Source organism: Triturus cristatus, chromosome 10 (genome assembly GCF_964204655.1).
Source record: "Triturus cristatus chromosome 10, aTriCri1.1, whole genome shotgun sequence".
NCBI classification, from domain to species: domain Eukaryota; kingdom Metazoa; phylum Chordata; class Amphibia; order Caudata; family Salamandridae; genus Triturus; species Triturus cristatus.
The window spans coordinates 567,443,582-567,466,320 of NC_140593.1; the positions used below are offsets into that span (position 1 = coordinate 567,443,582).

The following is a 22,739-nucleotide window of genomic DNA, read 5'->3' on the forward strand; positions in this document are numbered from 1 at the left end:
CCTTCAGGTGGCCCCATTCAGCCCAAGGCTAAATAATTTACCAGCATCAGTCAGTGCTTGGCCCTTCTGGATGCATTTGGGCTGGACTGGTCCCATGAGACACAGGGTCAAGACTGATTTGCATATGGCTGGGTCTAAACTGGGGCGACAAAGTGAGCTAAAGAACGATGAAGGATTCAACCCAGATCTGTGACTGGGGGTGAGTGTCAGAAAAGTTTCAGCGCTCTGTTCATCATCTCCTTGGGTTTCCTACTGGATGCATAGCCATGGCGTGTCTACTGTTGGGGAAAAAAGGAATTAAGCTACTGCACTACCATGCCACTGCAATGTACATTATTTGCTTTTCCTTTAAAATTGAAGGGTAGTTGGCATGGGTACATTGCAAAATAACATGTAAGACCATCCTTTGTGTCATAGAGGTCTATGCAGGGCTTAGTTTGTGAAAAAATAAGTATGAGGCACTAAGGTTTTCTTGAGAGCCTGCTGCTTGCACTACTGGATAGTGGTGTTGCCAGTTACAAGGCTGCATATTCTTGATTCCACCTCATGCCTGTTTTTTCTACCATTCTACACTTCCTATTTCTTTATACCACTTTTGCAGGTTTCTTTTACATCTTTGCTTTCTCCCTTTGTCACTGTTTTCAACTATTTCTCTTTCTATCTCCTTTTTCTGCCACTCTCTCTCTTGGTTAAAATCTGTTGATGAAAAATGAGTCTCGCTCCCCAGAAATGAGCACCGGTGCTCATTACCTGCAACCACTGGTACAAATTAAGCACAATGTGAACAAGGATGTAGTAAGACACTAAAAAGCTGGAAGGTGTCCTAATTCAGGAATAAATCCTACAGATGATTCCGCAGAAGTCTTTGGGTCCAAGTACACACTGCCTAAATGTTCTGAACCAAAGCCATGGTGGTGCGTAAGGGGTTGTGGTTTATTCATTGAGATTTGTTTGCAAAGGATAGTTCTCCAAATAGTTCACAAAAAAACATTGTGCATGTGAACTGTAAGCTATTCACAAGAGAACCAGTGTGAGCTTTATTGAGGGGTAAGCATGTGTGTGTAGGTGGCCAATTTCCAGTGGTGGCTCCTCCGCTAAGGCGGCGGAGTGTCGCCACACTGCCTTGAAGCAGCAAAAGAAAGGAATAAATAAACTAATAATAACATAATGTTATTATCATTTTATTTTTGTCCTCTTGCTGTGGCAGCTTGAGTGAGGGGGTGGGGCGGGCTGCAGAGCAGGGGAGGAGTGGTTCAACACTCCTAAGTGCGCAATGACTGTTTGACCAGGCCACCCAAAACAGTCATGTGCACTTTCCCTCTTGTCCATGCAGACTGCATTCCAGCCCCCATAGAGAACATGCCCACCCCTCCAGCGCCGTTTTGAATTGCAGCATTGTGATTGGCTGTGGGGAGCTTGGGAGCCCTGGTGCTTCCTGCTTCCTGTTTCTCCCAAGAAGCCAGGAAGAGGACGCAGGAGAGGCGGCCGGAAGGTAAGTGTTTTCTTTTTTAATCCGATCCCCCTGCCCCTTACCCTCCCTCCCGCCCCACTGCTGCTTCCAGGTAGCAGCCGCGACTGCCAAATCCTGTCTAAAAACTACACTTATCTGTTCGGCTAAGCAAGTGGGGCAGAGCACAAACTAGAACCACTCCAAATTTACTAGAAAATATCTGAGGCACGTTTAGATCAAATGATTTTAGCCAAATCAAACATATGAGTGTTTGAATTGACAGATCCATACAAAATAACCTGCATCTTAACCTAGCTAGAGTACATTCCTTCCTTTATTGTCACGACAGAGGATATGCGTGCAGAATGACGCATTCGGTGTACAAAGCCAGACCTCCTGCTCATTGGTCCATGGCCCCAAACGGCTTCTCTTCTAAGCAGTTGGTTACTCACACCTTATCCTGGTGACACTGCACATTGTGTATTTAATGCATAAATGGAGTTAATTTTTGAGTTGCAGTTATTGATTGTTTAATGGATTTCATTCAAATGTTTTTTAATGGTCAGACTGTAATCTGTGAGATGAGATTAGATGAGACGAGACTACAAGAAAGAATTATTTGCTCTCGAATGGATGAACCTAGAACCCACATGAGTCGTACATATTGAGTGACAAGGGGGCGATAACCCAACTGGGATCACAAATGAATCCAATTTAATCGCCAACAAGGAGATTACAAATTATTCTCAGATGTTGGACGACAATAGAGAGGTGAGATCCCACTCATAACTGTTCAAACAGAGAAAAGGGGACAGAAAGGGAGGTGAAACTGTTGATACTCATGGCTACTCCATAATACAATTAAGTGTACAGTAAGTGCTGCAGGAGTTAGAGGAAGCTTGGGAGTTTATCTGGTAATGAAAGGAGCTCGATTGACCCTATGACAACGCAGGGACAAGGCTTGCTTCCACGGTGATCACCACCTGGTCCCATGGTAGCAGCCTCACCATGCAAATAGAGGCTCAAAGAAATCATGTTAATGCAGGTTATCCATACATGGAGAACTGTTTCAGAAGCGCAGGCTGGCATAAGGTTGCAACTGATGCGCAACATTTTTATTTTAGCCAAATGCCAGGTTCTACTTACGGGTGAGAACTTACATTTCTGCACAGAGCACACAAGTGGTTGTAAACCAGGTACATATTTTTTTTAATGTATTTATTTTATTTATTTATTGTTTCAAAGTAAAAAAAAAATTCCAACAGTAAGAAACAGCTCAATCTTCATACATAGTACAATCAAAAAAGTTGAATCCATTTGGTGTTGCATTAAGGAATCAAGAATTCATACAGTACATTGTAAACAATAGTAAAATCATGACAAGGAATTCATGCTGGAGTTGCAAATCTTGACAAAGAATCAGTTGGCATCAGCGGCAGTGTCATAATCACATTAGTGGGCTACAGATGCATTCTGGATCCCGGGGATAAGGGGAGTCCCTGTGTTATCAAGTACTCTTTGAACGGCCACCAGATGTCCCTGGGTCTGCTAGAAGGCGGGAGCATTGGGTAATATCCCATTAACTGCTCTTGACAATGCGCCATATCTATTAACCAGTCTCAAACAATGGGCACACGTCCCCGGCCCCATGTACAGCCACCCTGCGCTTAGCAAGGAGCAGTGCCAAGGCAAGAAACCATTTATTATCGTCAGGCATCTCCGCTGGTAGACAAAGGAGCGCCAACCCTGGTGAAGGATGCAGGTGCAGATGAAATATGTTCGAGAAGGTGGAGAAGACAACATGCCAGTAGGCTGAAAGTGGGGGACGGAGCAAGGCTAGGTGCATGAAGTCGGCCTCCCCATCATGGCATCTGGCACACTCATCCTTAGCTCGCAACTTAGAATTACACAGTTTAACTGGGCTGCAATATGCCTTGAGAAGAAAACGAAAAAGTATAAGGTGTAGTCTGCCATTAGGGGAGAGAGATTGCGTAAGACCACACACGCCACCCAATTCTTAACAGATATGGATTTGCCCAGGGCCTCCTCCCAGCGAATCCAAGCCCGCTGCAAGCCCAGAGATGTCTCAGTTTGCGCTGAGGCCTAAAGACGAGATGGGAGATGTCGAGGAAAAGACGCCGTGAGGAGGAGGGTAAGGGTTTTATATTCAGATGGGGTAGCCAGGAAATCCGGGTAGGAGTCGCGGAGATTCGCTTGTGCAAAAAAAGTGAACAGGTCTAACGTGTTCAGCGGGTCACCTGTATTGGTATTTAATCTTTAGCAGAAGCGCGCATGAGGAAAAAAAACGCCCATCTCTGTCACGCCCCATTTTGCTACTCGCTGAGCTGCTACCCTCTCTTGCAATATATTGTACAATGGGGAATTGATGATCAGCTGCTTCGGGGAGTATAACTTTTGATGACCCAGCCTAGCTTGCAGTCAGACCCAGGCCTGCTCGGTACGCGCAACCATTTCTATTTCCCCACCAAGACTGTCGGGGAGCCTGCCCATTTAGGGACAGGAGAGGAGTGGGGTGCACCTGATCATGCTCAGGGGCAAGATGTGTCAGAATGGGTGGGGCCTGAGCTAATATTGTGCAAATGAGGCTTGGGCTCAGAGATAGAAAAGTTCGAAATCAGGCCTCCCCTGATCATAGGGCAGTACCAGGGTGTCCCAGGTAAGTTGAGGCTTCCCTCCTGCCCATGCAAGGTATACCATTAGAGAGTGAAGGATATGAAAATAAGCATTTGCAATGCAATCGGTCTTGCCTTTGGGTCCGTATATGTATTTAGCTATGCAGCACATTAGCCTGGGTGCTGAAACATCTATTGTTCTTTAACATGGAGCGAAGGTAAGCACCAAACTGCCTGACACGCTAGGTATGGGAACACATGGAGAGAAATATTGCCTTTCAGCGGGAATTGGTATAGTCCAAAGCTTAGTTATTAATATAAAATCAGGGCTTTCGGTGGCCCTACCACTGAAAATACAAGATTTGAAAAAAACATTATTGTCAACGGGTGCTCGTGGAAGACAATTTCTATGGACTGGAATCTAGAGAATGCTAAAGCGATTCAGGTATTTTACTGACCTGTGCTGGTCGTTTTCTATCAAGAAAGTTAATTAGAGGCAGTTGCCAGAAAAATTTAAAAAAGAAAGCCCCTAAGCAAAAAGCAATTCTGGTACTTTACTGACCTCTGCTGGTCGTTTTTTATCAAGACAGTAAAATAGAGGCTGTTGAACAAAAAAAAGTCCCTAAGCGGAAGCAGACAAGTCCTAGGGCTGATCTCCAAAGCCCACAAAGTACATACACATATAAGTATATACTAAAGTATATACAAGAGGTATTGAATGCTTGACCTAAAAATTATGAGGTGGAATAGAATAGATAAAGCAGTGTTGGGAGAACAATCATCTTCATTAGAGCTACACGCTCCATTAAAGAGAGCGGCAATTCAATCCATCCACGATCTGATCTTGAAGTACAGATATTGCTACTCTATACTTCTCTAGTATGACTGTCGATTTACTAGCGCTAAAGCAAATCCCAAAGTACTTTATGGAGTCTGTCACCGAAGGCTGGGGCAGCCAAAGTGGGCACATTTTAGCAACTAGACTAAGGGGAAAAATGAAAGACTTAGTCCAATTGATCGCTATGCCCAATACCATCCTGAATAAAGAAAACTTGCGGACAACCGAGTCCAGATTCTCATCTGCGTCACTCAAACAGAGAGTAATGTCATCCACATAGAATGATATAACAATATTGCGGAGCAAGAATGCCAATCCCCTTTGACCGTGGAGTTGACTAACAGCTGACAACAGTGACTGAGTCACAACCGTATATAGTAAGGGTGACAGAGGGCAACCCTGGCAAGTGCCTCTGCCAATTGGAATGAGGTCCGATAGTAATCCATCGATCCGGATTTGCGATAAAGGGACCCTGTAGAGCAACTGAATTAGTCGTAGGGATCAGTGAACCCGATTCTATGCAGAACCACAATGAGAAAGGGCCACTTAAGAGAATCGAAAGCTTTAGTGGCGTCTAAGAAGACAGCCACCGCTTCCTCATCTGGTTGCAGTTGATGTAGGAGGGCAAAGAGGGTCCTGAGGTTGTTAAAAGTGGGATGGTTGGGGATGAACCCAGCCTGGTCAGGCAGAATGAGAATGGGTAGCAAGAGAATCAGCTGATTGGCCAACACTTTTGCTAGGATTTTAGCTTCTGTATTTATGAGGGAGAGGGGCGATAGGAGTCCAGGGGCTAGTCTGGTTTTAAAAGCGTTATTAGGATACTTTCTTTCAAAGACGGAGGCAGGACACCAGTGCCAAATGCTTCTTCCTATACCTGCAGAAGGCGAGAAGAAAGGAGGGCCGAAAAAGCCTTGTAAAACTCAAAGGGAAGGCAATCAAATTGCAAGTAGCAGGTGTGCAAGTGTCCAGAAGATTGTAGCTGTGTGTAATATGCCGCAAATTCCTTCATGATTTCTTCGGCATCAAATGCCAATGTGCCGTCATTCCGGTTCAGTTGAGTGACAATAGGAGGGCCCTTCCGTCATCGAGGCATGTAGGCTAATGTCCGGCCAGGCCTATCGCCCCCTCCATATGTATGTGCAATATATCATATCTGTGTGAGTGTTGGTATTTGCTATCCACCAGGGTATTTTATAGGGTTCTCTGGAGCTACACCACCAGATGCAGCTGGTAGGAAGTCTCTATGTCACGCTCTAATTGACGAAGACAAAGTTTCAGTATCTCCAGCTGTCACTGGAGTTCTTTCAGATTGAGAACTGCTTGGACATGCACATCCCTCTGATGTACACCTTGAATGCTTCCCACACAGTCCCGACTGAATCCGCTGCGCCCTCATTGGCGTCAAAGAATTTAGTAACATCACATTGAATAGCTGATTAGAGCACTGGATCTAACATCACCTGGGCAGAGAGTATCCATGCAAAAGCAGTATGTGTGGAGGCAGGGAGGGCAAGGGCAAGAACCACTGGGAGTGGTCAGAAAGCGTCCTAGACAAGAGCCCTTTTTATGCAACTCAACCATAAATGTCAGGAGTGTGTAGCCAGTAGTCTAATCTAGTCCATGATTTATGAACCCTGCATATATGCATGCCTTACCTAAGCGTGGGGTGACAAACCCTCCAAAAGTCTAGTAGGTCATTAACCTTCAAAAGATTGCATAGTGCTCTGGCCCCTCCTCGTTTGGTCGAGTTACAGGATTAGAACAGTCTAGAAAGAGACCAATAACAAGATTAAAATCCCACCCCAAATAAAACTACCTTGGGATAAAGTTAACCAGTGTCTCCAGATATCGCAGACGGATTCCGGTTCATCAGAATTGGGCCCGTTTGTGTTAATAATGGTGAAGTGTTTTTCTTGGTTTACCAGCTGCAAGACCCTGCGGGTCAGATACCTCTGCCAGCAAGTGAACTGGAAGGCCTCCTTTCACTAGTATAAGCACTCCCCTGGCATAGGTTGAGTAATTCACATAAACTCTGTTAGTAGCCCAGTTATTGGTAAAAGTCACTTGCCTCTGAGGTTTGATGTGTTTCTCTTGCAACAGTGGGATTTGAAAGGTGTGCTGCGTCAAATAGGTAAGGACCCTCCGCTTTTTCTGCAGGTCATTTAAACCTCTCACATTGCAAGTGATAAGGTTGACCTCAATTGTCTTAAGGGGCAGGTAGCATCATGAAAGGATACTATGGGTGATTTGTGAAATAGCCAAGGCAACCAGAAGGCCTGTAAAAGCTTTTGAGGGGCACTCACCAATCCCATCCCAGCTAACACCCAAAAATTCGAAAGAGATTATGAGGTCAGCGGCCAAATCACAAAAACATATAAGAAAGAGAAAAGAAAACAGAATTGCCCCATCCTTCTCCCCACACTGATCATCCCTAGCGTCAGTGAATTCCCCTTAAAGACAGACAGTGTTGTTAAAGCAATAACAAAAATACAAACAAATATCCATGGTCAGTAGTATCAAGGTAAACGTGCAATGCACCATGGGGGTGAGGGGGCTTAGTCAACCACCACGCCCACTTAATAAGAAGGAAGGACTGATTGCCCGACTAATGACAGCCTCATATCAGCAGCTCCTAGGAGAGGAGGTTAAGGCTTCAAAAGAACATATGTCTATTGGAGTTAAGCATTGGCTGTACATTGATCTGGGGAGTGACAAGTGTCGCCATCCAGACAGCACCATATAAGGTCTACATGCGAAAGAAAAGCACACAAATAAAAATTCTGAGTTTGAGTGTGACATCAGTCCTGCATCTCAAGGGCAGACAAGTGAAACAGGGCCCTGGTAGTTCAAGCATCAGGACCCATAAGATCTGAGAGGCCGGTGTCACTGCCGGGCATGGAGGACTAGGTGTTACAGCAGTGCGTGTTCCAAAGATGTCCCTGATGCTGCAAAGAGCCTCCATCAGTCACGTGGAGATAGTTGTTTTCCCATTCAGCTTACATCGGAGTCTTGCTGGGTACAGCATGGCATTGGGTTCATTGTACTCACGGTGAAAGGTCTTGACATCCCCGGGTAATAACCAGGGCCAATAAATAGTTCGTCCAATTTTGTAGGCATCCAGTTAAAGGAAATCACACTAGAGAGAGGCTGTATTCGTTGGTGAGGGGCCCCAGCCACCAGAATCACAAGGGGCTACCACTCACAACACCAGCGTAAGGGGCGTTCCCAGGCATGCCAGTCCCCTAGGGCCTATGCTTCTGAGGAACCGCGGGGGCACCTATGGATGCACACCTACCACAGCAAGTGCCCCAGGGTCCTACCCCCAGTGGTCGAAATGGGCGGGATCGGCAGGGCATGGCGTGCCCCTACTTCTTCAATTCCAACCACTCAGTTCCCCTACTTTTTTATTTTGAAAATGCGTCCCAGGACGCAAGAAATCACAATTGCCTATAAATAAAGCTCGGCGTTCCTGGCGTTCGTTGGAGGACGGGCGGCAGAGAAGTAACAGGACTCTGCCTTTTCCTTCTTGCCCAGAGAAGACAAAGACCGTGTCCACTTCTGCTCTGCCGTTTCAGCTGCCCCGCCCCCCACTCTTTCCTTCTTCCCTCTCTTTCTGTCTAGCAATTCTTCTCTTACTGAAAACCGTGACTTCAAGACGAGGTTCTCACTCTGTTTCCTCTCTTTTCTTTTATTTGCTCCCTTGTGAAATGGATCCAAAAAAGAAAAACATTTTTGCTGGAAATGTCGTATTTTAATTCCAAAGTGTAGCATCTGGAATAAAAGGTTAAAAATATGAAAGATAACTAAATAAAGTAAGACAGGGTGGTAGTAAACTGGCCAGATTGATTTTATTCACACCCAAACATATTAGCGCCACTTTTACAGAGTTTGCCTGTGAAGTGCTATTTTTGTTTTCTTGTCTTTGTTTTCCCTGGGCTTGCATCTAGTGCACCAATCCTGGAGGTACTGCAAAGTGTGCATTGAAAAACAAAATGTGTACTGCGGTCTGCGTCCAGGAATGTGGTCTTTTTACCATACTGCTTACGTTTTGTAAGGATATAAGCAATAGACATTGAAATGGGTCCATTCAGGGCCCTGTAGTCATGTCCTTAAATTTTCAGGAAAAAGCACTCACTGATTTCTGAATAGTGAGTGTAAAAGAGTTAAGGTACCATGTTGTTCCTGCTTACATTTCACATGGTTTGCTAAATTTTGCATTCCCTATGAGTGTTTGCTTTTTCCAGGATGCTGTCACTTTTTCTTTGTAGGCCGCATATTGCTCTTGTCTGGTGCGTAATTTAAATTGAGCCGCATCCAGGTGTTTATAGCCGGCAGCAATTGGGTTGTAGTTGAAGGCAGTATGAGTTTTTCTCAGTGGGGCAGTATGGTGCTCAGTGGGGAAGATAATGTGGCACTATGGCCAGAGCTGCTGAATTGGGAACTGGGGAACCAGGTCCAGCCTTAATGACCAGTCCACCAGACCACTCTCATGAGCGAGCGCAATCCCATGCTAGACCTTAGAAGGCTTCACAAGAGCTTAGAAGCTCTGGTGTCTTAGCACCAGCAGGTGGACCCTAGCAGTGGCAAGTGTGGGTTAACCTTCAAGGTTTGTCCACCACAATCCATACTGAAGTTCACCTCCAGTCTTGCGGGGAGGCCTATGAAGCAGCACAGCCTAGAACAACAGTGACTGTCACTGTGGTCACAGGACTCTTGAGAAGGGCCAGCTCTAGGGCAGTGCAACCGGTGGGACCACACCGGGTGCTGACTTTGGGTGGCGGCATTATGTTTGCAAGTATATTAAGGTTTTAAAAGCGCTTGCTGCCTCCTTCCTGGCCTCCAGCAATTTTCGGCAACAATAAAAATGTCATGATGACTCTGGTGTTTAATGTTCTTCCTAGAGAGAGATCATTTTGTCTAGTGGAAGTTTTAATTCATGGAAAGGTAGCTCATAGGGTTAATGTGCCTGCTGCAAAGAACATGTACCATGCAGTTCACAAAGTGCACATAATGTAAATAGGTCAGTGGGCTACTGCTTTTGTCAGAGAGATCCTTTTGTTACTTGCAGTTTATAAGGTCAAATCCTAACATAGAACAGTGAGCTCTTAACTTTCATCCAAGAGATGCATACAAATTGCAAGGTATACATTAGAATGTTGTGTTTTTTCCCCCAGTCTTTGATTATCCTAATGTTACAAAAAGCATTCTTTTGGACAGAAATTAATTCTGATTATTAAAGAGAACCCCCAACCATGGTATTACGTTTTAAATTCTGAGTCTGTGTTTCTCCAGACCAATCACTATTAAACTATACGGCCTACTAGTATGGTTGTCATGACTCCTACACCTTGTAGTCCTTAGACTTATGTAACATTTTCTATACAGTGATTTACACACATATTGATTGTCTCTGAGTAATGTGTGTGATGTAAAGTACTCTGACACCCTACAATGGTATGAGTGGTGCTGTAAATCAAATGAAATGCATCTGAGAGTGTGGCTATGGAGACTTGAGGGGCACAGTTAAAGGGTGGTAGTGAGGGAATCCATCGCAGAGGCGGTCATTGGGGCAATAACAAACAATAATGCACAGGGCACCACCAGTGCTAAGGCCCTGCCCTTGAGGCCAGTCTGCCTCACCCATAGGTACCTCCATTGGCCTTGCTTCAGAAGTAGTAGCTGCAACTCACCAGGGATTGGCAATGCAGAATTTGCTCGCACACCAAACTAAGTTCACAAACTTCACAGTCTCTCTGCTTCATTCACAAGCACTTTTAACATGTGCTGCTTGCTGTGGTGCCACTGGAATTAATTATGCAGCAAAGGAGGACAAAATTATGCCGCAGTTTTTACTAAATTATGCATTAAAAAATGGCTGCAGTACGTCTATCTTTTATGCCAATGTGATATGTTTGTGTCTTGATCTTGCCTTTTAAGATGTATTCCTAATTGGTGCTATGTTCTTTGTTGCAACCAAAATTTATTATTTTGACATGTGTACACATGCTAAGAGTCTCTGGAAAGATTTTGCCATATTAGTACCAGTGTACCATACAAATGCAAAGTGAGAAAGGTGATCAGTCAACCTTTGCAATAAGCCATCCACTCCGCAGCAAAACAAGTCACATTTTTTATTAACTTTTGATACGTTTGAGCTATAAACAATTTATTAGTTTAAATGGTCAGATCATGCAGCAGATCTTCCATTATGAGGTAAATATGTCAGAGCCATAATTATATAGAAAACATTTGCAAACTAGGATATTTTGACATTCATGTTTGAACTGCTGTTGTGGAAAAAGGGAGAAGTGCTGATGACAAACTCCATGGCTTGGCGACAAATGGCTTGTGCTTCCACATTTTATCGTATTGGGGACATTCTGTGATTAGAAGCATATCCCACTTTGTGAATGTGTTTTAATGTCAATAATAAAAAATTATAACCTTAAATCATCATGTGTATCCATTGGTTGATTAAACTGGGCAGTGAAATGCCAAACAAATACTAAAAATTGGGATGTTTGCGCATTCTGGCCACACCTCTGGCTTCGCCCACTGATCCAATCCTTGGGTTATTCCCGCCCTCTGATTCTCCGCCCACAGTTCCCCTACTTTTTTCGCCCCACTTCGACCACTGCCCACCCCAGTGCCCCGGCGCAGTGTAGGCTCAGGCAGGCAATAAACCTTCCCGGCTCCCTGTGCCCAATGGCAGTCTGAGCCATCCCCTGCGGTCCCCACCCCAGCCATTCTTAGCATCCCAGAGCACCCACCACAGCCACCTGAGCCCCAGACAAGGAGAGGCACTGCTAGGTCAGCCCCCCGGTCCAGCGCAGGAAATAAACTCCCAGAGGGGACGCCCCTGAGCAGCCCGCTCCCGCGCCTCGGCAGACAGGCTGTCCTAGCCATGCGGTGCTACCTCATCTGTCAGCCACAGGGTCTCACTTCCAGCCCCCAGTAATTCGTAGGGCAGATGTCTTCTGAGGTGGGGGCAGTGCCTTGCGATGTCCACAGGCCCCCAAGTCGGCTGCCATCATTTCGTGGCACTTCTAGGAACCCCATACCACCAACAGGTGAGTAGGCTACAATCCACAAGGGTTTAGCGGCAGTTGTCGTCGCTCTGCTACCAGCAGTTGTAAGGGCTGTGCTTCCGCAATCCAGGCACCAACATACATCTGCGAGGTATCTCGCAGGGCATTTAAGACGGCAATCTCAGAGAGGATGGATGCAGGCGGATATTGTGGGTTGGGGACTCGAGTGGAGCTCCCAGTTCAGACAGCCATCTTGATTGGCTGCAGGCCACGCCCCCGAAACCCAGGTACATTTAATGCGGGACTCATATGATACATGTGGCCCTTGCCTTGTTGTTTGGAGATCCTGAAGTATAATATAGTCTGCCTTCATCATTAGATTTCTTCATGTGAAACTTAACTTTGATTATCTGGTAGTAAGAATGTGATACCATTTTTTTCAAAAGTATTGGATAGGTTATTAAGCAATTACTTTATGAGCAAATTATTTTACAAATAAAAAACACAAAGGTTGAAAGATTACAATTCTTTAATGTAAATGTAGGCTGTATCATTCTACTTCTACTGTACCACCATGCTGCTTGAATATAGGACATTATCTTTCTGAATTATACCCCCACGGTGAGGGGGAACAGGGTTTTGCTCTGTGAACATATAGAGATGACGCGAAATTACAACTATTGATTTAAATATATTTTGACCAGTAGTCATTAGAAGAGCTGAATAGACACATCCTATCTTTCAAAAGTCTGTCTCTCAAAATCCTATGATAAGTTATTGTTTTTGTTCTGGTTTTATATGATTTACCTTTATATGCTTCCAGTTTGGCTGTTTTGGTTTTCCAGTAATCAATTTTTGAACCAAGAGAGGACTGATTTTGGGTTAGAAATAATATTCCATTATTTCACTGCTCTTTCACTGTTCTAAACAAATGAAGAAGTCTTTAAATATATTTATCAGAGTTCAGGCATCTAGTCTATGTTCAACACTCCCAATTTAAATAGTTTCTTGAGAATGAATGTATTTCAAAATTACTTTTTCCATAGTAACAGTGAGCATCATTCCTAACGAACAAATGCCTACAATCTTGTAGCTTTGATTAGGAGTAAGGTGGATACCCTGAGGCATTAGGTGCAGTAAATTTGTCATATTCCAAGTTTTCCTAGGAAAAATGGGTAATTACATGTGGATTTTTTGTTTATCGTACAACAGGATAGTTTCCAAACACTAAATATCACAAAAAGGAAGAGACAAGGGACTAAGCCTTCTCTGACTCCCTTACCATAGTCAAAAACTCACTCAACAGAGAAGTGCTGGAATAAGTACTGTATCACAATACTACGGGACAGACAAGTGCTACAATTCAAACGTCCACCCACATAAGAATGGTAAATCTCATTTACCCTAGGGCAACAAACTAGTCCTGGGAAGACAGTGAATGTCTTAATAATTTTAGTTTCCAAACACATCTGCGCTATCGATAGAGATGCATATAGCTCTAACGTGAGGTTAACTTGGGGTTTCCAATTCATATTTTTTCGTCAGGCATACATACGCTTTAGGTGCAGTCTAACCCCAAAATTACTGATATACGTTGCATGCATTCAAGGCAAATCAATTAACACTTTTTGGCTCAGAACATATTCTTATTACAAAACCTACAAGCAGTGCCAGAGGTTTCAAGGAAGTTGTAGAAGTTAGACCACACCAGAAAAGTTCCAAGCTTTTGGCCTCCCTAGCAGGGCTTTAACATATTACATATAGCTCCACACTGGAGAAAATCTGTGACCGCCGCCCCCAAGCAGGCCAGAGATTTCTTTGACACAGCACCAGTCTGTACTGCCTGGACCTGGCAGCCTGGCTCTGTTCCGGGCCACCTCAAACATTCCTGTGGAAGGGAAATGGGCTGACAAGAATGGGTACGGTGAGGGCCTGCAGGCCACATCATAGACGGGATAGAGGATGAACACCCAACAGGCGACCCTGCTATCCTACATGGGCTCACATAGTACTGTCTTGATGCATGCACTGCCTGCACTTGTGCACACCTTAGGGTGAGCTGGTTGTAGATTCTCATGTATTCTCCAAGCACCGATCTGACTTCACATGCCAAAGCATATTCCATAATATGAGTTATAGTCCTTATGGGCTTGTATTAAAGACAGTAGCGCAAGGGGGGGGGGCTTTTTTATGCGCCCCATGGCACTGTTGTATTACAGACGAGACGAAGATGCTTGTGCGGCCCTTTCTGTAATACTGACAGCGCCAGTACACATATAGCACTGTTGCTATCTTAAGACGGCGTTCCCTCATTTGGCATTGGGCCCATCCCCATGCAAATGAAGACACTACTTTGCCTCTACTCCTGCGCCATATTATGGACACGGGTGCAGAAGCGAAGAGGCTGACTGTGCGTCACAAGAATGTGGCGCACAGTCAGTATGCCCACTGAAGGCAGCCCTCTGGAGGTGGTAAGAGGGGTCCCAAGAACCCCGTAGACACCATCCTACAGGTGGGTACAGTCATCTACTTCAAACAGCTGGTATATCTTTCACTAATGCGCTGCCCCCATGGGGTAAAGCGTTATGTGTCATAGGGTGCACTGTCCCTGCTTGTGCCTGGTGAACCTAGTCATAGGTCAGGCCCAGGTTTGAATATTTTGCCTTCTTGGTATATCTTGTGACCTGGGTACTGTTATATTCATTCAATATTTTCTACCATTCCACAGATCAGCTGGACATTATCTCCATGGCTGAAACAACTATGATGCCAGAGGAAATCGAACTGGAAATGGCCAAAATTCAGCGACTCCGGGAAGTCCTAGTCCGAAGGGAGTCCGAACTCAAGTTTATGTAAGTGCCATCTTAATTCCATATATTAACATGTGAGAGAATGTTTAGGCTATGTCGGCCAATCAGCTTGCTTATAAAGATTACTTGGGTAGAGTAGGCAACAGCCCACAGTACACCTTTGCTTATTTATTTACAATCGAAATATTTTCTGAACTTGCGCTGCTTCAATCAAGCATTTTCTACGTATTAAGGAACATTCTAAATGTCATTATGTTGAGGTAATTGCCCTTTGGACTCATTATCTACTCTTGCGTTTGTCTCGTGGGAGTTCGGGTCACAGTAATTATCTCATGATAATGCCCCCCAGAATTTTCATTAATACTATAATGAAACTGCATCCACGGAGAGGTGTGTCTGACGCGGGCTGGACTTACTCAGAATAAGTATGTCACTAACAATCTAATTTGTTCACTCATCTGAATACATTATCTTAATTGCAACCATTAAGACATGTGAAAGAAATATGTCGATGAGTCACGATCAGACAAAACTGAATATTTGATTGGTAGAAACAAATAAAAATTATTATTGGGAAGGCGAGGCTGTTGTGTCTCCCGTGTGCAGGGGCAATGGAGGTGTGTTATTTTTCAGTCTGTTTGTACGATATGGTATGTGTTGTGTGCTCTCGTATGGCGGTGGGGGCGATACAAGGGAACAATTCTTACCTTTGTCAACAGGAGGACCAACAACAACACAAATATGAAGAACAAACTGAATTGTGTACGTATGTATAACTCTAGGGATTGGCACACATAGATATATATATATATATATATACACGTGATCAAGGCTCTAGCCGAAACGCGTTGTGTGGAATAAACCTGGACAACTACTTTGTGTTTTGCCTGCTTTCTTCCTGAGAGCGCACCTTATTGGATTTTGTTGTGGTGATTAAAGTGCCGGCACGCTCCGCCGGAGTGTGCGCCACCCTTCTTGGCTCCCAGTATCCCGGAAGGAGCTTCTTGTGACTTTATGTATATATATATATATATATATATATATATATATATATATATATATATATTATCTACTGGCGATCTATAGTTAGGACCGAGTTTCCATAGGAAATCTCAAAATTCTATTTTGAATAACTTTGGCGCCGGTTGACGAATCCTCGCGAAATTTTCAAAACTAATGGGGCGCTCCGCTCCGCTCCGCTCCGCTCCTTCCCTGAAAGTCTCGGGGGGATTCGTCAAGCGGGGGCCGAGAAAAAGGGGGGGTCCCAAAACGCGTTTTCCCCATGGATTTTTCCATAGGGACTTTAGTCGCAGCTACAGCCCGAACGGCTGAACAGAATTACGTGAAATTTGGCAGAGAGGTAGCCATAGGGTCAAGGAAGTGCCTTTTGCAGGTCTGGTGTAAATCTGTTCAGTATTTTCTGAGAAAATAGCATTTAAATCAATATAAATATCTACACGCGCGCACCGTGCGCGCTGGGTGCGCGCACCCAGCCGTGCGCGTGCGCAATTCTGATTGGTTGTTAGATCTTAGTAAACATTCGAATCGGTCGAAACCAGGAAGTGTCGGCTGCCATTTTGTCTCTCGCACTCTGAGGGGGTGAAAAACAAAGGTGGAGAACGTGAAAAGGGGGCAGGCCGGACAGTTCCTGACCCCCTAGCATTTGTCAGGGGGTCCCAGAAGGACCTCCAAGGGCCAAAAAAAGATTTTATTTTTTTTGCGAACAATTGCGGAGTGCGCGCAACGTGTGCGCACGGTGGAAACGGAAAAAATTCCGCGAACTGCGTGCACCGTGCGCGCACGGTCCGAACTGCTAAAGTGGACGCGCGAGCTCCGTGGCCCCCTGCCATGGGGTGGTGCAGGCCCAGCGGCAGGACGGCCGCTTAAACATTCAGCTCATAGGGGAGTGTCCACAAATTGAGCCGCACTCACACACAAGGTACTTTTCCCCTCAAAGTTATTTATTGGTACAGGGGGCGTGCTGCCCGTAATTAAGACACCTGACAAACAGCCTGACGCGTTTCGATATCCATCTTCCTCATAGGCTCCTGTTGTCAGAAGGGTGCAGAAACGTCATAAATCCCATATTTGGCAATATCGTTTACCCAAATGGGTTGCTTTGTGATTTAGCACGTAGCCTTCTGGGAAATAGAGTCCTGCCGCTGGGCCTGCACCACCCCATGGCAGGGGGCCACGGAGCTCGCAGAACTAGCGGGTTTCACGTGTGGAGCACAAGGATGGATTAATGGGGACGACGCGACTCGGGGCTCATGTGAGAGCCTTTCATCCGACATCGTATCGAGGGTGCATCCCATTTGGATTGTCAAAGGACTCTATTTCCCAGAAGGCTACGTGCTAAATCACAAAGCAACCCATTCGGGTAAACGATATTGCCAAATATGGGATTTATGACGTTTCTGCACCCTTCTGACAACAGGAGCCTATGAGGAAGATGGATATCGAAACGCGTCAGGCTGTTTGTCAGGTGTCTTAATTACGGGCAGCACGCCCCCTGTACCAATAAATAACTTTGAGGGGAAAAGTACCTTGTGTGTGAGTGCGGCTCAATTTGTGGACACTCCCCTATGAGCTGAATATATATATATATATATATATATATATATATATATATATATATATATATATATATATATTACCTACTGGCGGTCGCCAGTAGGTAGTTATAGTTAGGACCCCTTTTCCATAGGAAAACCTCAACATTCTATTTTGAATAACTTTGGCGCCGGTCGATGAATCCTCGCGAATTTCTCAAAATAGGTGGGGCGCTACGCTCCGCTCCTACCCTGAAAGTCTCGGGGGGATTCGTGAAGCGGGGGCTGAGATAAAAGGGGGGTCCCAAAACACGTTTTTCCCATGCATTTTTCCATAGGACCTTTAGAACGAGCTACAGCCCGAACGGCTGAACAGAATTACTAGAAATTTGGCAGAGAGGTAGTCCCTAGGTCAAGGAAGTGCCTTTTGTAGGTTTGGTGTAAATCTGTTCAGTAGATTCTGAGAAAATAGCCTTTAAATCAATATATATATCTGAGCCCGCTTACGGTACGCTTACCGTACGCTTACCGTAAGCGTACGGTGGCGTGCGCGAGCGCGATTCTGATTGGCTCTTAGATCTTAGTAAACATTCGAATCGGCCGAAACCAGGAAGCGGCGTCCGCCATTTTGTCTCTCGCATTGAGAGTTATTTCTCAAACTTGATGCCCAAAAACATGTTACGGGGCATTTTTGACAACTCCCTCCCACACAGTCATGTTGAGGGAGTCCCCAAACATCCCCCAAGAGCAAAAACGGTTTTATTTTTTTTTCGGCAATTTCGCCGAGTACGCTTACCGTACGCTTACCGTAAGCGTACGGTAAAAAAAAAAAAAATAATAAAACACTATCCACACTTACCCCACCCCCTGTGCTTTTGGTGGCCGGAGGCCACCAAATGTACAGGGCTTATTAATAGGTAAAAAAAACTAAATTTTGGCAACATGAAATTATAAAATCGAAATAAAAAAAACACTATCCACATTGACCCCACCCCCTGTGCTTTTGGTGGCCGAAGGCCACCAAATGTACAGGGCTTATTAAAGTTGATAAAAACCGTGCACGGAACGAACTGCGTTAAATGGGCCCGCACGCCTCGAATGGCGTAAAGTAACTTAGCATTTAAAAAACCGTACAAATTCACTGAAAAAACCATAGGTTTCACACACGTTATAGTTAGGAATTAGCATTTAAAAAACCTTGCAAATTCACTGAAAAAACCATAGGTTTCACACATGTTATAGTTAGCGGAAATTTTACTGATAAAAAACCAGTGAAATTGCCCCGTTATAGTTAGTGCTGGCAACTATAACTCACGCGACCGCAATCTTCTGCTGATGACATATGTGTCTTTATGAAAAAAAAATATTTGTAATATATGTATAGCTAAAAATGTATGGAAGAAGACATGGGCAAATAAGTGTCTAAATACAGTATTAGCATCAGCAGAGGATTGCGGTCGCGTGAGTTATAGTTGCCAGCACTAACTATAACGGGGCAATTTCACTGGTTTTTTATCAGTAAAATTTCCGCTAACTATAACATGTGTGAAACCTATGGTTTTTTCAGTGAATATATATATATACATACATACATACATACATACATATATATATATATATATATATATATATATATATATATATACATACATCCATATATATATATGTACATACATACATACATACAGGCATACATATGACATAAAGCACCCTCTACCATATGTTATAAGGATATCTCACCATTGAAAAGCGAGGATTATGGAAGTCCAAGGGTCCCAGCTTGTAAGAAGTTTAGAAGAAATGATAATAGGTCGAGTAAATTAACCCCATTGTTTGTGGGGGGAGAGATGGTCTGTGAGAGGTTGGCATAACATTTCTGAGGATAGCAGTGGGATTGTTGGACTGGTCACCTCAATGAACATTAAAGTCCCCAATATTGATATTGGTGATGAAGTGCAGAGTTGAGTATAAACTTAATAATGATTGATTGAAGTTATGAAGCTGATAACAATATTTCAGAATTTGGGAAGCTTGCATCACTAAAGTTGGTTCTCGAGGGCATGGCAGCTGCTCTTTTAGCCGCAGTCAGATAAGAATGAAACTAGTATGGTACTGTCTGATGTATTTGGACACGCCTGAGTAGGGGTTGTATGACAGCAGCACGCATGGCTAAACCACGCGTGCCTCTACTACGCGGCACCAATAACGAATGCATCTAAACCACACAGGCCTTTACCATGCAAAGATAGCAAAATAATAAATCAAAACATCACTGTAGCCTATTATCTATTTTTATTTTACTTATAATTCATTTAATAGTAATGGAATAGCCTAAGTTATTTAACAAATGACATCCTCGGAGGACTGCAAATACAGAAGACAAAAAAGGACCTCCAGCAAATATACCCAGCTCTATTACACATATAAATATAAGAAATATGCATGAATTATTTTGAAGATAACCTCAGCAATCTAGTCATATTATTCAAAATGTAGGCCTCCTGACACTTTAAAAAACACGTCTTGAGGTTTTCACAAGCGCTCATCCATTTTTGGGCCTTAAGGTATCTCCTGCTTTTTCACTTCCTCGGTGTAACCTTTGGTGCAGTCCTTATAGGTTTCTGTAGCGTTATGCTCGAGGTAAGAGCCTGATGATTTGCATTTAGAGAAATCCTAAAAAATCTTATTGTCGGTGAAGATGTAACGTAGATGGGCTACATTTGACAGCACTAGCATGCCCATAGCGTTACGCAGGTTTACTCTTTCTTAATAGGATGGTCAAAAATATAAAATGTCTATTCCCGTTATTATGTCTGAAGTCTGAGAGAAAAAATATCGGCATCCCAAAATATTACGGCAACAATATTGACTAAAAAAATATTGTGCATGTCAATCTCGTATGGTTACTAATATTAGCTGCACATAACTTGAAGATATGTCCTTGAGTTGCATACCTGAGGAGCTCAGTGTAGTCAATTTATACTGGTCTATGTGTACTTACCTCTTCCTTCCAGTAGTCGATATTGTGGCCATAATAGTTTGGCAGATCTCTATTTAAATGTGGATATTCTGGAACTAAACCCTGTGTACAGAGAGAAATTATTTTTAGGATCAGGCGCAGCACACTGTCCTGGCTCAGATTGAAAGGGCTAAGTGCAATACCCTGCTTAAAAGAGAGACTCCATAACTGAAATTCATGAGCATTTTGAAGACTTCTTATCCAAGGATTATCTAGAAAAAGAAACATTAAGCCAAAACGTCAGCAATGGTAATTATTGCTGTAAACTAGAGGGCCTGGATGCACTGTTTTGGAGGTTAGTTCACAGCTGCCTGTTGGGAAGTCCCAAAATAATTGCATGAACCTTGGCCTGAGAAGAGGCATGTTGACTAATGGGATGGATACTCTAATCAATGTTTCAACTGTGTCCTCTACTTCAAGAAGGTTGGCCACTTATGATGCAAATATGCAAAGTTAGAGCTAGTTCATTCCTACCTCTCTGAGATGCTATTGAGGTTTCTTGCTCCCTACACATTGTCCCCTGCCCTTAATTCAATTCTATTCTTTGATTAATTTTATTCAATTCTATTCTATAATATATATTCATATTCTATATAAATTCAGTTCTGTTCTCTTGTTGAATGTAACCTCTCTGCAATTATATATATATTTTTATTGGCAATCAAGTCCCGTAATTTAAGCTCTTTTCTAAAGTGATTAAATTCAGGATATATTAAGTAATGTTTTATCTTGTTCATCATCGTGATATTAAAGGATCTCAACTTTTAGGTCTATGGATCCCTTAAATATATGTTTGGATTTATTAAAAAATGTTGGTATGTTTTCCTCCATGAAGGTGGTTTTTCCCTTCATTGGTTCAGTGCATAATTTGTTCCATCTTTGGTGTGCTTTGAGGGATGACAACTCCTTTTTCTCTTATGAGTTATAGTCCCACCCTCAAGAAAAGTTCTAAATAGCACATTGCACGCGCGTGTGTGTGTATATATATATATATATATACACTCACACAAGTGCAATGTGTGATAGATAAATAGATAGATAGATAGATAGATAGATAGATAGATAGATAGATAGATAGATAGATCGATAGATAGATAGATAGATTTAAAATAACTTTATTTCGGCTGCCAGGACCATAAAAGTCCAAACAAGTTACAACAAACAATAATAACTAAGTAAAAATATAAAAACATTATTACAGACAGGCACTCAGTCTATACCGATTCAAAACAACATGAAAACATTGAATTTACAGAAACAAATGCACATGAGTCATACAGCAAGATAATACCCGATAAATAGTGCAAGCAGTGTCAACTACAGGGGGAGAAAGAGTGGGAGAAAGAGTCTTCCTTCTGATCACCCACATAGCTCCCAAGAAGTTGGCAAGAGTGATTGCAATGGCTGGGAGACAATCTGCCCTAAGACTACGAAAGGCGGCAGAATGATTGCTTATACCTAACATCCTGAAAGCGGGAGCCGTGTTTTTTAATCTCCCCAAACAAGAGCAAACACCTAAGTTTGCTCCTAGATGGTGAGAGATTTAAATATACTCCTGCCGGCTGGGAGCAAACTTGTGTTCTGTTTCCCTGGCCACAGTGATGTGGGCAGGGGAACAGAACACACATTGCGCCTGCCCGATAGGAGCATGCATATATAGCTGCTCCTTCCATGAAGGAGCAATGCAGGCTCCCGCACCATACATGTGGGCCCTGGGGCTCCTCCGTGGCCTCCAACATGGTCCTTGGTGGGTGGCCCCTAGTATGGGGTCCCCGGGATCAAAATAGGTTCATGAGGGGGGGCTACGTGGCTCCCTTCACCTTTTTAAAGTAACACTTCCCTTCTTTATTATATTTGGCCCCGGGGGTGGGATTCCCGGGGCCTAATAAGGCTTAGGGAGGGAGGCTGTGCGGCCAACCTCCCCTTTTTTTTATTGAGTTTATCTTTCAATTCCTCCATAAATACTACAAAGATGGAGCATTGTATGCACATACTGATCAAAGGAACTCCCTCAAAGTCCTAACAAAAACACTTAATAACCAACCAAGACAGATGCCAGCCTCCACTGACTTCTTCATTGATTGCACAGAAAGTCCACTAGACGAGAACCATTTCCTCCTTTAAAATTGAGTTTCCAGCAAATTAAAGGCAATAATATAGTTCCTAATATAGCAAATCTGTACATAGAGTTGATGTACAATAAACAAATTCTGCAAAAGGATTGCCTTATGAATATAGGGCACAAACAACCTATTATATATATGTTATGTGACGTTATGTTAGAAGCTTGTAAAGCGCCTGGTTACTTCAATTCGGAGTGTCCCCACGCGGGGTTTTCTCCTTTAGCAATCAGTGAGCCAGCCATGGCAGTTAAAATACTATCTATTGCCTGAAGAACCTGGGGCCATA

At 43.6% G+C, this 22,739-nt stretch overlaps 1 protein-coding gene across 1 annotated transcript in view; it reads left to right on the top strand.

Moving 5' to 3' along the window:
• BMERB1 (bMERB domain containing 1) overlaps positions 1 to 22,739 on the top strand; it is a 646,278-nt gene that overhangs the window by 320,790 nt on the left and 302,749 nt on the right. Inside the window, exon 2 of the mRNA XM_085632069.1 lies at positions 14,678 to 14,801. Coding sequence (XP_085488195.1) covers positions 14,678 to 14,801 — 124 coding nt within the window. The remainder of the gene's footprint in view (positions 1 to 14,677; positions 14,802 to 22,739) is intronic.